This window comes from Lissotriton helveticus, chromosome 6 (assembly GCF_964261635.1).
Source record: "Lissotriton helveticus chromosome 6, aLisHel1.1, whole genome shotgun sequence".
NCBI lineage: Eukaryota > Metazoa > Chordata > Amphibia > Caudata > Salamandridae > Lissotriton > Lissotriton helveticus.
The window spans coordinates 1,838,635,893-1,838,653,321 of NC_136067.1; the positions used below are offsets into that span (position 1 = coordinate 1,838,635,893).

A 17,429-nucleotide genomic window follows, 5' to 3' on the forward strand; every position below is an offset into this window, starting at 1 on the left:
GTTGGGGTTCACAAATTGCTTTGAATTGTAGAATCCGCACAAGTTTACTTTTAGCAAATATCAATAATTTAAGGAAGAAGAACACAGAGGTATAGTATTGCATACTGTATTCAAGTAGAGGCCAACTATTCAAGGCTGTTGCAATTTACAAATCAATTGCAAAATGAATAGGTGACTGGTGAAAATGTGACATGTAGTGAATGGTGACAAACAGTACACTATATACAAGACAAATCAACGTGAGAAATGGAAGGGGAAGAGATTTGTTTGTCCTGATTGTTGCACATACGCTGTAGGGTCCATAAAGGATTTAAAATAGGATCATTTATTTCTTGTAGATATGTCTACACTACAGAACAAGTAGAATGAAGATGGAGGCAACTTGGAGAAAACAAAGATTTGATTGAAACTGCTTCAAAATTGATGCATCTTTACATAACTGGCGACGAAGCTTAGGTCTTTGCCAGGGACAGACACTGAAGTACCGCCACCCCTGCATAAGAAAAAATAATCCTCCATTCGTACCGTTCCTAAAAAAGGTCCTATGTTTTTAGGATGGTGTCCTTATTGTGGGGAAAAGTAAGAGAACATGACCAGTTAATGGGGAAAGTGATGGAGCAATTAAAAAGTCATGGCACTATAAAAAAAAAGTGCCAGTTACAGATGCGGGTTACCCAATTAGGGCCAGAGATATACAAGGATAGTATCAATTATAAGAAAAGTATTTTACGAGTGGTAAGAGGCACCAAGACCTGAGAGCAAGGATCAGTTCTAATAATTTTTGGGGCTCACTGTTCGAAATTGGAGGCTAACTTTACTGAACTTGTGGAATCCCCAAGACCATTAATGAAAAGGAAAGCTATTTTTTTAGGAGGGTGTAGAGAACGTAAGCAAGCGTGGAAGGGGGATTTTTGCAAGCTCAGACCTTTAGACATTTCAATGCGACTGCTAAAAACCTACATAACGGATACAAGCAACGTGGAGATTGGAATAAAATCGACAGAAACATAATGATAGGGTATACAGCAAAAAGTCTTCAGAAAACGGGTGTTCTGTCAATGAGAGAGAAGTCCTAGTATGTTGCTAGGGCATCAAACATTTTAAGTACTGTGTACGGCGATTGCCTTTCAAGATTAGGATAGACCCAATACATTTCCTTCTAATCCCTTTCTTTGAATGTGTAACACAGACTATCCAGGTGGATTTAGTGTTAGAATGTCATTTTGAGGTAAAGTATGTGAAAGGTTTAAAGAATGTGATGGCTGATTGTCTATCAAGGTTACCTATAGATGGAACCCAACAGAATTGGACGTTGGTGTGGAGAAGGTGCTGAATGGTTGTGAAGTGGTTTTGAAGAAAAACGAATGGAGGATTCTTTACTGAGAGGGTTGTAAGGCCAAGGAAAGGATAAAAGTAACAGTAAGGAAATGAGTGCATACTAAAATGTAAAGGATGAATTGAGTTTCATGTGAAGGGAAGTTGATGAGCAGTCAAATAATCCCTCCTAGGAGACTTTGGAAAAGGAAAATCTAGAGAGCACATGAAGGACACCGGTTGTAACATAACAAAAAGGGGAGCAAGACCGTCTTTCTGGTTGCCCAAAGCGGATGATGCTGGCAAGGGATTGTTGTGTGTGCCAATAGTGACAAAACCCAGATTGATAGAACCTCCCTTGGGCTGCTCGGAGTTGCTGAACAAGCCATGGGAAACAGTAGCCATAGATTACTTCGATCCAATAGCCAGATTAGGCTCCAGGGACAAGAATATGGTAGTTTTAATTGATTACCACAACAAGTGGCTTGTGACAAGAACCATGGATTATATGGATACAAAGAAGGGAATTAGATTTGTAGAAGAGTTATTCATGGATGAAGGTGTTACCAAGACATTGGTGTATGGTAATGGAGTGCAATTTACTTCCAGGAGCATGACTGAATTTATAACTAAAATTGGAGCTGCGCATCAAAGAGTGGCCTTTGTTAGACCACAACAATGGATTAGTTGAAAAAAATTCAATCCATTAATAATGTTAAATGAATGTATATAGCGCAGAGGGTGTCTTGGCGCTGATCGCTAAGCATAGTACGGGAGAGGTGGAAAGAAACAGTCTGCCTGTTGAATAGCCAAGAAGTTTCCTAAAGGCCAGCAGAGATGGGGGATCGAATATGGAAGGACAGTATTCCAAAGGCTATTGACTCCTGCAATGAAGCTGCCACCGCCCAATTTGGTTTTATTAAATCTAGGTGGTGTAACATAGTAGGTGCCCAGTTATCTGAGATTCCTGTTGGGAATATACCAGGAGATTGAATTTCTTTAAAATTCTCGACCCATGCCATGCAGGGCCTTAAAGGTGAGAAAGGGTTTTTAATTTGATACGATTACGGACTATGCCAGTGTAGTGCTTTGATGGCCAGGGATACAGACTGATGTTTCGGATGATCGAGAAGTACTCTGGTGGCTGAGTTCTGAGGACTTGCAGTTTGAGGTAATGTTTCTGAAGATTGATGTATAGGCTGCTTCAGTAATCCATTTTAGATCAAATGAGGAAATTACTATTTTTTTGGAGCTAACTGGAATGTAAGGGAGGTCTTGTTAATAGATTATAAGAAGCGGATATAATGAGTTAACTGGTTTACTGAGGTTAAGTTTGTCATCCAGAATCACTCAAGCTTTTAACCTTGGGAGTTGGAATAGGAAGTGAGGCCTACTCCAATAGGCAGCAGTCGGGAGTCCAAAAGCGAGGGTTGTTTCCAAAGAAAATTACCTCAGTCTTAACTGAATTTAGCTTAAGACTATGCCTATCCATCCAGGTTCAGATTTCTTTCTTACAGAAGCTGAATGCTCGTATTATTGGCCTGGTTTGCCGCAGAGACCACAATTTGTGTGTCATATGCATAGGAAGTAAGTGAAAATCCAAAAGATTAAATCAGAGCAAGCTCAGCCAAGTTAGCTAAGTTGAATAGAGGGGGACTGAGCGGGGACCCTGCAAGGTAGTGAGAAAGATTGAGCTGAAATGGTCTAGCATCAGTGTTTTACCTACCTGGGGAGATCTAAGGCTGCCTTTTATCCCCATGGTCTCTAGGCGATAGCATAGTGTCAGAAGATTCCCAGTATCTAAGGACGTGGATAGGTCTAACAGGATCAAAGCTGCCGTTCCTCCTTCATCAAGGATAGTTTAATTTAGTTTGTGGCTTTAATCAGTCGGCCTTGGTGCGGTGATCTAAAGCCAAATTGAGTTGGGTCTAACAAATTGGGTTCCTTAATAAATTGGGTAAGTTGGGAATTCATAATTTTTTTAATGACCTTAGCCGGGAAAGGAAGTCTGGAAATAGATAAGTAGCTCAGGAATGCATTTTTTTTTTTTTTTAGAAGACGAAGAATGGATGCCTGCTTCCTCTGCTGACAGAAAAGTGCCATAATAATGCAGAATATTCATTTAACCTTGGCTAATGGATTACCATAGAGGAATGAGATAATGAAATTAACTTGGGCATAAAGAATGCCACTCAGTGTCTGGAGTATTGCCTTTCTTACATCTCTAAAAGGAAGAGAACTAGGAAGGAAATTCCTACATGGTTGAAAAGTAAAGTGTGTGGGTTGATCGCAGTGCAATTAAAAATAAATATTACTGAAAAGGGTGAAGTCCTTCCCAGCCTGGGTACCCGCCTATGGCTACACCAAACAGAGCTTAATATTACATATTTATTAGTCTGCATGTAACTGCGAATTCAATATTTTCAAAAAAGCTTTCATTGCGTTCCGCTCCAACACCTACATCACAGCTGGGAGTCAGTTTAGAGCCAATAGGGTTCTGTAATAAAACTCGCAAGTACACACACTTACTTAACCAACCTTCTTGGCACTTACTGATCTGGTTACTGGAAGCAGTCATCTTCAGTGTCAGATTTTTGAAAATGCTGTAGAAGTAACAGCAGTCACTGAGTTCCCAGGTTCAGTATTTCCTCCAGAGTCTAGCTCAGAAGACAGATTAATCAAACACTGAAAGCGAGAAGTCTCTGGTAACAGACTTTCCGGGAGATTGGGCAGTCACCACGAGTCCCTTGTGTACTACATGAAGTTCAGCATGATACAGAGCATTAGATTTCCTTCTTCACATTATCACTAGATCTTACAGTAGGTTCTTTGCATGTCGCCTTTCACTGCAAAGACTTTCTGCTTGTTAACCAAGTCCTTTGTACAAATGTATCCAAGTTCCTGCTTTTGTTGGTCCATTGAGGTAACTTGGCTGTCATTGCTCTCCTGAACATCAAGGTCACAGGACGTGCCTGTGGTTGAGTGAGGTGTTGAATGATAAGCTCGTAGGGTGGAATTCAATACAGTATTCAGACCGCCTCTCAAGAGTTAGTCTGTACTGCTTTTAGTGTATTCATAAAAAACACTCAACTAGTTCATTGTCCTGATGCCATAAATGTGTACTCTTCTGATGCAATGTTCAGATGCTCCAGGAAATCCTCAATTTCTACTTTTAAAAGGCAGGCCATTATCAGACTTCAAAATGGCTGGAACGTTGCATGTCGCAAAGATGTCCCAATTTCTCAATGACTTCCCATGCATGCTCAGGAGTTCCGACATGAGTATGTGGAGTAGTATTTGTAGAAAGGCCTAGAGTTCCTTTTCAAACCTTCCATCTAAATGTGGAAACTACACTGTCTCAGAGAGCTCTTTTGGTGGCAACAATACCATGATTTATTTCATGAGCTACTTTAATTACTTTCAGCCACTCTCGGAATCCAGATTCGACCCTTGCAGTACAACTCCTTACAGTTCATTTTTAACGTTTGTATTTGATACTCACCATCTGGAGAGGTGAAGCATGTAGTTTCCATGACAGATGTGTAATTGTATCTTTCAACTTCAGCATGTGACCATCATGGCTCGTGGCAGAGATGATCTGGGCTAACGATATAGCAGCTGGCGCATTTGATTTTACAATTAAATTAATGTAGGCTTCAGCCATCTTGGTTGAAGTATCCCGACCTTGTAATATGCACTAAGGAAAAGTAGGCAGCAGGGTTTTTATCCTTCCCTAGTGGATATACAATGGCATAATTGTACTCTTGTAATCTTCGTCTCCACCGTTCAATGCAAGGAGGGCTCTTGGCTTTTGTATTTTCAAGTATAGTCAGAGCTTCAGGATCAGTTACCAGCGTAAAAGGCTTTCTGTACAGGAACATATGGAAATTTTCACAAGGTCATACCACAGCTAAACTTTTAGATTGCCAGTAAGCATGTTCTGTCAGACATTTCTACTGACATATGCCACTATATGCCTTAGAGCATTTGGGTGTCCGCTGTGCAAGGATAGCACCTAACCAGACTGGGCTAGTGTCAACGACCCCCTGTATGAAGCTCTTGATTAAAGTAGGTAATTTCAGCCGTAGTTACAATGGCTGGTTTGATTTTCTTCACATTCTTGTGACCACTAAACATAACGTTTTGCTATGTTAACTCTCGTAATTGAGCACTTATAGTAGCAAAGTCTTGTATGCATATTTAACAGTAATTGTCCATGCCAATAAATTATTATATTATAGAAACATCTTGTGGGGGGGGGGGGGGGGGGGGGGGGGGGGAGTAGGATCAGCATTGGGCAGTGCTTGTACTACCGCAGGATCAGGAGTCTTCTCCCTACCACCCCCACCCAAAAAATTATTATGGCCAAAAATGTAAACTTTGTCTTGTGGATCTCACTTGTCTGCATTCAAATTCAAACCTGCCTCAGTAGGTAAAGGTATCATGTAGCTCCAAAAATCAGTAGGTTATTGCTGTAATTGAAAGCATACACAACAGGCTGTATGGTAATTTGAATGATGCCCTGGGAGCTCTGCAGCCAATGGCACCGAACAAGAGCCTCATGTATTGAAATAGAACATGTGTAGAGAAGGTTGAAATGTACCTGCAATCTTGGTGTTCCAACCAATGACTTATTTAAATCCAGGCAAAAGAACCTTTGCACCATTTGATATATAGATATATATTTAAGGATTTTTATTTGAACATTGATCATACAGCATGAATGGGAAATGAAAGCAGAACGTCACAAAACATTTACAGCAAGATAGACATTGTCAAGGACAGAGGCTGAATATACACAAAGATGGATTTTACGGCCTACTGCAGATTAGAGAACATTCACCCCTAGTAGCTCAAAAAGGTGCAATCTACCCTTTCCTCCTCCCCCACCAAGCCTGTCCCCTGTCAGTACCACACAAAGGAAAGCCAGCACCCCCATTTATACTTTCTCCCACTTCTTGTGAGACACAGCTCCGACAGACAACCTGTCCCGTCCTCTGGCACCAATTTAAGTGAGACTCCCGATCCTTAATAGATGGGTGTTTTGCCCCACGCCCATACTATATTGCACATGGCCACCACAGCCGGCATATCTTCTGGTGCCTGGGCCAGGTTTGCTCCCCTGCAATTGTTAGAGGAGCCATTTAGAATTCATGGGAACTTACAAGAACACCACCTTGGACATTACCTTAGTGACCCCTTGCCATTTTACTTTATCACTGGAAATTCCCACAGGATAGGAATAATGTGCCCTCTTGGCTGCACTCGGAGGCACAATACTGGGTCTGCTCTGCCTATCCAGTGCATCAGTGCCCTCTAGTAGTAGAACGTATGCAGATTTCTAAACTGCACAAGCTGAAACCGGGCACAGATAGCTATTTCCCATGGGCTACGTCTGGCTTCTAAGCACTCTTAATAGTCTATGTTGCCAAGGTCTGCTGTCCAGGAGTCTCAATGCCCCATGGGGAGTGGTTGACTGGCTTACTATATATTGTAAAGATTCCTTTGTCTGGTATGGGCTCCGTGAGTAAAGTTTTCCAGAGTGGATTCCTCTGGTAGTTGCTTGTCCTCCAAGATGGGCTTCGGAAGAGGGTGGCCCAGTTGCAGATACCCATACCATTCAGATTCCACCAGTTCGAATTCCTGACAAAGGACCTCAAATTGTATCAACGCCTGGTTTCTCCAGATGTCCCCCAGGTGTACAATGTCTATTTGTTCGCATCTCGACAATCCCTCCAGACTGCCCACCTCATGTAGTAAGTCACATCCCATAGTGCGATAAAGTTGGTGAGGTCTACGTCTCCCTTCGCTTTAATCATAAAATTGTTCTCCTTCCCACAGCCTTGACATAACTGTCCAGTGACAGGACATACACATTAGTGTGGAAATGAAAATCCACATCTAAAACATCATTTTTTTTCTGTGTAGGCATCACTTTGGATCCTTTAGTCTTGTTTTGGCTCACGTTTTATACTCCAGACTGATTAACTCTAGGAACCTCCAGTCTCCATGTGAGCAGCTTGTCTTTAAGCAAGTTCCTCAGCTCTGGCCACCATCAACACTCGCTCCAGACTAAGTTTCTCTCAGCATTTGCTGTCCGATTGAATCTAACAAGCATCCATCAACAGATGCATCACTTCTTTATCATTAAATTAATTGAACATAGTGTTTGAAGAGTGGATAGAGCCTCTCCACAAATTTATAAATGTTTTACCAACTCTTTGACGTTGACTGAAAATGTCTTTTATATTAGACACTGGGTATTGGACTTAACTGGAGCACTTCAGTAATCTGGTCGCACATTTAGTTTAAGAGGGACAAGAGCATGTGTTGCACTTTTTATTGTATTCGTTTTACTACACTTACCAAACAAGGGCATCGGATAATGTGTGCTGACATGTGTAACTCATTGTTTGCAGGTAATTCAAAACATTTAAATATACCGAGAACCGCATAGGAGCGAGTATGCACCCTAGTTTACTCTGATGCGGACTGAGTTTCCTTGCTGACCCCATATTACTTGTGCATATGCAATTGAATTAAGAGATCCAATAGTGGCTGAGTAATCCCCCCCCCCCGTCTGCCTTAGAGTTCCCCATAGTTTGCACCACTGAACTAAATGTAACGCAGTTTTCAGATCCAAATATTTTAAAGCATGGGCCGCTTGGAGGACCAGTTTCAGACTAGTGTCATAAACTTCACTTCCTAACACCCTTCCTGAACTCCGCCTGGAGATCCAAAGGGATGGTGATACCATTGCGTCAATAAGACTTATAGGTCTATAATTTAGTGGCAAATCTTTGGAGCCTTTAGTGGGACTATTCCGGCTTCTTTCCAGGAAGTGGGGATCTGCACACTCACTAATGCATTTGCCAGCTTATTAAAATATAGGGTCCGATGATCTAAGTCATCGTTAAAAAGGTCACTCAGAATCCAATCTGGACCAGCTGCCTTGCCTGGCAAGATACTATTTATGGCATTCCTAGTAACACCAGGCTCAATATACAAAACATGTGGGCAACAAGTTCCCTGTCACTATAGTTTAATTTAAGGCTAGAGGAACCTCACTTCAGCATATAGATCGGTAAAGTGCTGCCACCATACCTTTGGGTGGATAAAGTTATTTAGGGGATAATTTATACACACTGACCCCAATTAGCGACAAGTTCCCAAAATTGTATTTCTTTCCTGCATCTTAGAGGCTTCAAAAATACAGCCCCAAATTTTTAAGTCCCAGGACAGACAAGCCGGTTCTGGATTTTTTGGTATTGGGCCCTTTTTGCCTTTTCAAATCTCCTTTTCCAGATTGGAGTACAGCCGATAAATCAGTTTTGGCCATGCTACACTATTAAACCAGCATGGATTTTGCATATTAAGAGGAAAGGTCTTCCAAATAGCCAGAGTTAAGCTATTGCAGACTGCAGTAAAAAGCATGGTGAATTTTGGAGACTGCAACAATTCTAGACTGGATCTAAAGCATCTCATTCGATGCAACGTTTAGTGCACCTTTTATAAAAGTAAAAATCACAGAATTAGTAGATACACTAGCCAATTTTAGAGTACACTTATTATTGGCTGGTCTGATATTAAGTGATCAGAAAGGGGCCTCTTGTCACACTACAAAAACCTCCCATAGTACAATTAAAAGCATTATGATCACTGTCCAGTCAGTCAAACCAAATCTAACAAAGCTCCATAAAGCAAGAGACTAGAACATAAACTCCGCTATAGAATCCTGGCCTGTTAAAGTGTGCTGGGATTGAAGGTCAGATTTAGTCCGGACATTACAGGTCAGAAGGCCATAGGATAATGACATAATGACAGCCATTAATTGGCAAGAAGCTTCAATGCGCCGCTTCACTGGGAGGTAGGAGGTGGTCAAAGTCTTCCACCACCAAAGGAGAATAACCATTATGGTCTAAGGGTTCATCTGTAGTGTTAAAATCACCTGTGATGATTAGGGCATCATGAATGTCAAAATCACCCCCAGAAATCTTACAGCGGGGCAGTTTCTCTTGCTCCACTTGTCCCCGGTTCTAAATGTTATACAAATAAGTTAGTTAAGTTAAAATTATTTATAAAACGCAGCGAATACCAGAGGGTGTCTTGGTGTTGAAGCAGAAGTGGCGAGAGGGCTGGAGGTGAAATCATGGATTAAAAAGTCAGGTTTTCAGCCGTCTCCTAAATTGAGACCGGGAGGGAGCTGATCTGAGACAGTGGGAGGAGATTCAAGCCTGTCGTGGCTCTAATCACGAAGCTGTTGACACCCCATTTAGATTTTTTGAATCTGATAGTTTGCTCTGAAAGAGCCTGCTGATCTTAAATTTGAGGGTATATACCCAGATAGTGCCATTATGAGAAACCAGGGTCTTGAATTATGGAGAGCCTTATAGGTCAGGAAAAGGGCTCAACCAATGGAGATCCTTCAGAGGAGCGGAAACCGAAAGATGCCTAGGTAGATCCAAAAGGAGCCTGGCCGCCGAATTCTGAAGGACGTGCAACTTGTATAGATACTGAGCTTGAAGGCTGATAGAGACCGTTACTATAATCAATTTTTAGATAAAACGAGTGGATAAGTCCCTGCTCCTTATTCCAAAGGGCGATACCAATGATATCTGGGGAACCCAAATAGTGTAGGTATAGATACACACAACCAATGAGAACTTAACCCATATAGTAAACGACCCCCTCAGCCCCCGAAGAGCAGCCCTCCACTGTGTTTCTGGCAAGTGTGAAAAAATGCATGCAACCAGCCCTATAGGCAGGTTCCAGACGCCACGTATCCTGTAAAAGGCAAATATCAAAGTGATCCATAAAACTACCCCAATCTGGGTCACCCGGTTTACTTTAGTCTTGCAATATTGCAAGATATAATCATACTATTGTGGTCTAATTCCTGGTGCGTATCACTAGGATGCAATACTAGTTCTGGAACAACTGTACCAAAAATCTCCTACCGTACTCCTATCTGGCATATACTCCAATCTGTCCTACACCATACCTGCTAGCTGTAAAAGCAGAGAGAATAGGTATAGGTCAATTAACCCTACAGGTCTTCATTTGGTCCCTATCAAAGTAGTGAGTGATTGAAATGCTGGGCAAGAGGATTTAGACATGGTGGTTTTAGTTTAAACTGAATATGGGTGTTTATGGGAGGATTTCTCCACAGACCAAGGCCCACGATTCCATCAATTAAATGTTGGCCACGGAGCTTTAACTCAAGGTAATGAACAGTTCTATTTGAAGGATCGCTAAATCTGCTAGCACCAATTATCAGTGGATAACAGAGTAAGAACGGTGGATGGATCTTTTGAGGTGTAAGCATCTGTTTGAAAGTGAATACTCAAAATCAATGAACCCTGTGCCCAACGTAGGCACATTAATCTTGTAAACATTACTTGGAATCAAAATTCCCAAGCCCTGACCCCCTAAGATGGGGTCCCTTGTTAGAAGGGTTTGCAGACTGCTGTGATAAGGAGCTGGTAAACAAGCCCATTGCATGTACAATGCCAATAAGCTGGGACTCTCCTGGCCTATACTTCTCTTGGTCTCATCACTTAAAAGGAGCCTTCAGGTATAAGCACTCTACAAATATTATCCAATCCTGGTGCAGCCAGGGAATTGTTTTGGGGCGTGTGGCCTCAGTCCTGAGACAACATTAGCAGTTCATCAGCAGATGGGCTCAATTAATGAGGTCTAAAGTCTATTGAGAAAATTCGCCGATTCCACCCCCTCCCTTGGAGTTGGCAGTGGGTTTGAGGACTAAGCTCTCGACATTTCTCTTCAATACTGCCACTTGTGATTTTAGATCTAGAATTTCTTTCTAGAGACTTTTGACAAGAGCCACTAGTTGGTTAAAATCTAACTAACCCACTTCCCCTTTTCTCATGAATCCTGGTGGGACTGCCACTAGAGGATCGATAACACCAGTCCCGCCGTTGCCACTACAATGACTGGTTGGACTAAGAACAGGGTCAGATTGGTTATCAGCTAAAACAGAAAAATGGCAAGGACAAATTATCACAGGCTCCAAAAGGTACAGTGATGCATACATCACCCCTAAGAGCCAGTAGACTGCATTGAAGAATGATTCACTCTCGCTTGAATCATAAATTGTGACAACGGTAAAATTGCAGGATTCCTATTAACTTTTGCCTAAACCTTTATATTTATTTTTAAAAAATTGGAGCAGTTCTTGCAAGCCGATCCCCCTCATTAGGTCCTTTGTTTTGCCAATGAAAACGCAACCTCCTCAATTAGAGCATTGATATGATCCAATGTGGCATCACTTTAGGCCACCCATGCAGCACTTCCAGTTGAGAGCTTGGAGCCTTTGACGGACTGCGTGGAAGGCAGTCAGTGGCTTCTCTTTTCCCCAATTATAACAAACTTAAGTTAAACAAAATATAACTAGCACGTAATAGAAGTCCATCTAAAAAGAGGCAAACAGTACCTGTAATACCCAGACGTCAAGGTGGTAGCCCTGCCCTCCTTGCGGACGGGCCTGGGCTTCGCACAGTTTGGGACTAGCTCATGCCTTATGAGGGTCTGATAACTATCAGGTGATGATCCCTACATGATTATGGAACTTTGAGCCCCCAGCGGCAAAGGAAACAACGTGGCAGTCCTCTCCGTCCCACCCACGTGCTGGAAATCAAGCCATAGGTCTCAGGCAAAGATAATCCTCGTTACAGTTTCCAGGACTCGCCCAACAGCAAAGAAACAATTCAGCCAGAGAGTAAAGCTCCCTAGCAGTTTTCACGTTGGTTGGTGGTGAAGGTGTTAAAATGCAAAGACAGATGACTATGCCTAAAATAGCCGCTTTCTACAATATGATGTGCTACTGCTGCTCGTTCCTATAATAACGGGCCATTAGTACCACAGTCCAGTTTGAAACCAAAACTGGCAAAACAGACAAAAATATAGAAAGCATGAGGCAATTATTAAGAATCCCTGCTTTCAACTGCCTTGAGACACGGAGGAAAGATTGCCAAGAAGAAAAAAAAAGTAGCAGAGCTCTAAAAGCCTGCTGCCTGAAACTTGAGAATGTGTACTGTAATGGGTAGCAGTTTAAAAAGTACAACTTGGTTCTACAAAGCTTTCCAATTATGGCTTATTATGCAGGACATCCCTAAACAGAATATACAGAAGGGTCGGTGGATAGGGGCGTGTTACTTCAGAAACGGGGGATGAATAAAAACTAGTGGAGAAGCTGCAGATCAAGCCATTTAAGCATTTAGCTTAAGACGAGCAACTTTTTTTTAACCAATAGGCTAACCATCAATAATATCCTTTTCATAGTGAAGCAGCATTTTACCATAGTTTCATAATTTTGAGACAGAAAATTAACAAAAATGACAAACAGAAAAGGGTATCTCGCATACTTACAGGAGACATGTAACAGGGAGTGCCAACAAATGATTTGGCAAAACTGGAGTCATGGCGCAAGATCCTAGCCAATCCAAAATCACCAAGTTTCACATTCTGTTTAGCATCAAGGAAAATATTAGCTGGTTTCAAATCACGGTGAAGAACAGTGGTGCCTCCAAATGTTCGTTTATGACACTCTTTTAATGCTGAAGTCAGCTGTGCAAATACACGAAGTATGAAGTCTTCATCCATGTAGCAGCTGTAAAGGGGAAAGAAAAAAGAAAGAAAAACAGTTTTTAAAAAAGACCCCATATTTAGCACTCCCATTGTAATTTCATTTATATAACGCTTACTACCCTGGACGAGGCGTCAAAGCGCTTTTTCGGCGGGTAGCACGCTACTCCGGGACCCATGGAGGATTAGTGTTGAATTAGTACAGTGAACGATGCAAGTAAATTTTAAGGGTGGATAGGTTAGTCAGTTATTTGGATTCGGAAGGATAGCATAAGGATAGAAGAGTGGAAAAAAAAGTTTGTATGTATATAGCGCTTGTTACCCCTGATGGCGTTGAAGCACGCTAATCTGGAAACCCATAAAGGATTAGTGCTGAATTAGTATGGCGAAATAGGAAAGTAATGTGAGTGTTGGATATTAGTCAGTTATTTGTAGTGAGAAGGATAGCAGAGGGATAAAAGGAAAGAAAGTTTGCATTCATGTATCACCCGTTACCACGGATGGGTGTTGAAGCGCTTCTCGCGAGTAAGACGCTACTCCAGAACCCATAAAGGTTTAGTGTTAAAAATTAGTGATAGCACAGCATCACGTGCAACTCTGAGAACAGTATAACATCACCACCCAAATAATGGGTGTCCAGATTCAAGTTCGCTAGGCACCGTAACAGACTAAACCGTAATAGTTACAAGACCATCCTTGGCAAATCCCTGCTGCCCTATGGAACTTTCAATGGTCACATTCCCTTGCTCACCCTAGTGGCTTCATGTAGGTTTTATGTGCATGCAAGCAGACGATTTAGCATGCCAACACCAAGCACAATCCGGAGCAAAAAGCAGTCAGTCAAATACACAATTGAAAGCTATAAAAGCCACGAACAAGGCATTCTTTAGCCTACAGTACTGGATACCGATCAGCACCTCCTCAAAAGTGCCCACCCTTCCTTGAACTAATATATAGATCACCATGAGTACATTAATACAGTCCACCCAGACTTTTAGCCAATTCTGGAGCAATTTCAATACACTTTCACCAGCCAAGTACAGCAAGGATAGCGGGCAATAATTTGCCTGGTCAGGTGAGATTCCCTTTATAATCTAATTTACAAGAGGCAGGGACCTTCTTGCTACAAGTGGTCAAATAAGGATACCAAGAATGGTCCCCAACCTTCAATATTTGCTTTGTACAATTCTTTAGACACCAATTAAGGACTGGTCCTTATTGGACTAGAGTCAGGCAATTGCTACTTTTGCAGTAGTCATAGCTATGGCTCCCCAGTCTCCACTAGTCTATTTTTGTGCAGCAGCCTATTGGGGAGATTCTCCTCGCCAATAATTAAAACTGAAATACTACAACCAATCGCCGGCAGCACCACCCATTGCAGACATTAGGCTTCACTTAAATGCCCAGATTATGCATAACTGATTTGTCTTACACAGCTAGTTTATATGCTCTGCGGGCACCTGCAACGGCAGTGGACCGACAGTATACCTTGGCTGAAACCATGACCAATTTGAATATTCGGGATTTCTTGGAGATCGCTGGACTCACTCAAGAGAAAAGTAAGCATTTGAAGCAACAGGCCAAGTGCCAGGTTTCAGAGCCCGGAAACTTAAAGTTAGCAGAGCCCAAACATGTGGGTGCCTGCCAGAGTGAATTGCTCCAAAGCAGTTACGCACTTGCCATCACAATACTTTATTCTTCAACGCATGCACGTCAATTAACCAGCTGCTCTAGCACTACCGCCATAGGACTGAGCACTATGCCCCGCGAGAAAGTACCGGGCACATTCAAATCGATGAAGGAATTTTAACACTCACGTCTAGTGGACATTTTGTGTGATTGGAAACCCTCCCACAGTTTCAACCATTGCCTGTAGAAACATGCATCACATGTGCAACATAGCGGCCATATTGGATTGGAAGGAATTTAATTTTCATGAGTTGCTATAATAACTGGCCTGAACTGTTCTTCTGCTACAAGCACACTGGTATTAGAATTGGCATAATAAATACAACCATTAACTGTGACAGACAACTGTGCATTGCGGAAATTGAAATAGTCAAATTTAAATTGCAGTACATTGTTAAACCTAGCCTGCATCAGCAGTCATTGACAGGCACACCTGAAGAGTGCAATAAAAAAAGTGAAAGTACTGTTATACTTCGGGGAATATTAGAAAATTCTGGCAGCAACTCACACGTAGGCCACCTCATGGAAAATATTAGGCCAACATCTGGGGACGCAATGAGTCTCGCTCTCCATAGCCTCTGCCGCGTGTAGTACACCCTATGAAAGTATTTAAATTGGATCAGCCGGAGGCGAATCGAGATGGCCGCGCCTCTAGAATTTGCTAGTGCCTCATTCCAATCTTCCTCCTCCAGCGGTCCGACATCTTCCTCCCATTTCTCCTTAAGGGAGCATAAATCAGAGGAGCAGTGTATGATCAAAGATTGATAGATGCGTGATATTTGTTTGGTATTTAATTCCCCCATAAAGACACGGGCCTCCAGTGGGCTAAACTCAGGGAGGGACCTCAGACCCTCCAGATCCGGAGCAAGGGCATGGCGAAATTGGAAGTACCGAAAAACTGTATGCGGCATGTCAAATTCATCTCAACTCCTGGAACGACTTAAGCGTCGTCCCGGTCATAACATCACCCAGTTTAGAGATGCCGATGGCATCCCAACCCGCAAATCCCGCCAGAGTAGCCAGGCCTTGAAGGCGGCCGTTGTGACAGAGGGGAGTCTCCTCTGTCAGGGTTGCCACCACCCCATCCGCTTCAGCGCTCGCCGCCAAACATCAAAAACGACCTGCGTCGCCATCGGCAAGGCCCCTCGTTGCTTTGGAGCATATAACAGTGTGTGTAGTGTGTGTGGCTCCATCAGCAGCCTCTCCAGCGCATAGGCCGGGTCACCCCTATCTCCATACCACCAATCATTTAGAACAAGAAGATGGGACGCCTGGTAGTATGAAAGGACGTCTGATGTCGCCAGTCCCCCTCCGTATGTAGAGCGAAAGCACGTGCGCAGCGCCACCCTGATGGAGGCACCCTCCCAGAGGAACTGACCCAAGATCCCTGATGGAGGCACCCTCCCAGAGGAACTGACCCAAGATCGCGTTTACTCGCTTAAACTATGCGGGTTGGATCGGGTATGGATGGTTCTGTAGTTGGTATAGCAGCCTGGGTAGGGCTACCATCTTAAAGATCGCCGACCTGCCATATATGGTCAGCGGCATACGAGACCACACCTTGAGATCCGCTTATGTCCGTTCCCAAACCGGCACCACATTACGCTCCCAAGCGATGGCTGGAACTCTGGTAAGGAAAACCCCTAGGTATTTAATTCATCCTGTGGCCTGTTGGATCTCCGCCGCCCAATCTCCAACCTGTGGGCCCTTTCCCAACACCCAGAGGGTGGACTTACGTGGATTCATGTATAAGCCAGACGTCTCCCCAAAAATCTGTAGAATGCACATGAGGCGCGGCCCAGACTTGTGGGCAGTGAGGAAAAATAAGACGTCGTCCGCATAAAGTGCGATGCGGTCAGATAGGTTAGTGGTCCACTCAAAGCCTCTCATCTGTGCGTCAATGCGGACCCAGGCAGCCAGGGGCTCCATGGCTAAGGCAAACAAGTAGGGCGAGAGGGGACAACCCTGTCTGGTGCCCCTCTGGATAGGAAAGGTCGATGACACCGCCCCTGCCACCCGAACCGAGGCTGTAAGGTCCGCATAGAGCAATTTCACATATGACAAAAATACAGGCCCTATGTTTAGCTGCGGCAGTAACGAGGAGATACGTCCAGCTGAAGGAATCGAATGCCCTATCCATGTCTGCCAGGAATAGTGCTGCCTGCACCCCGGACGACTGAATCGCCGCTACTGCGACATTGGCCCGCCTGATATTGTGCCGCGTCGCCCGCTTGGGCATAAAGCCAGCCTGGTCCGGATGGATGAGGTCGTAAATGTATGGCAACAGTCTATTGGCCAGAGCTTTAGCCAGGACTTTGGCCTCTACATTCAATAAAGAGATCGGGCGATACGACGCGTATTGCTCAGGAGGCCGACCGGGTTTATGAAAGACCACAACCTCGGCGTGTCTCCAATCTTGGGGCAGGTATCCTAGTTCCCGAGCCCCCTCTACCACCGCTCTGTAGTGGGTTCCTAGCTGAAGATGGAATTTCTTGAAGAATTCACTAGGGAAGCCGTTTGGGCCAGGAGCCTTTCCCGTATTCAGTTCCCCAAGGGCGGTTCCCAGCTCCTCCTCGGTTAAGGGTTTATCGAGGCTATCGCGGGCCTCATCTGAGAGCGCCCGCAGGTCCGCTATGAACTTATCAATTAAATCCTCTCCAATGCATTCATGTGGGGAGTAGAGGTCGGCATAATAGGCCGCAAAGCCTTCCGAAAGCAACACCGGATCAGTGATCAGGACGCCGGACTCATCCAGTATTCCCGGAGGGGTTTGAGCACGAAGCTGGCTCCGGCACATTCTAGGCAGCATCGTCCCAGATTTT

General features: G+C 43.6%; 1 protein-coding gene across 1 annotated transcript in view; it reads right to left on the reverse strand.

Annotated features, from left to right (window-relative positions):
• The window catches only part of LOC144761921 (serine/threonine-protein kinase Nek2-like), a 121,820-nt gene that overhangs the window by 68,113 nt on the left and 36,278 nt on the right, over positions 1-17,429 (reverse strand). Inside the window, exon 3 of the mRNA XM_078647118.1 lies at positions 12,703-12,943. Within this exon, the coding sequence (XP_078503244.1) occupies positions 12,703-12,943 (241 nt within the window). The remainder of the gene's footprint in view (positions 1-12,702; positions 12,944-17,429) is intronic.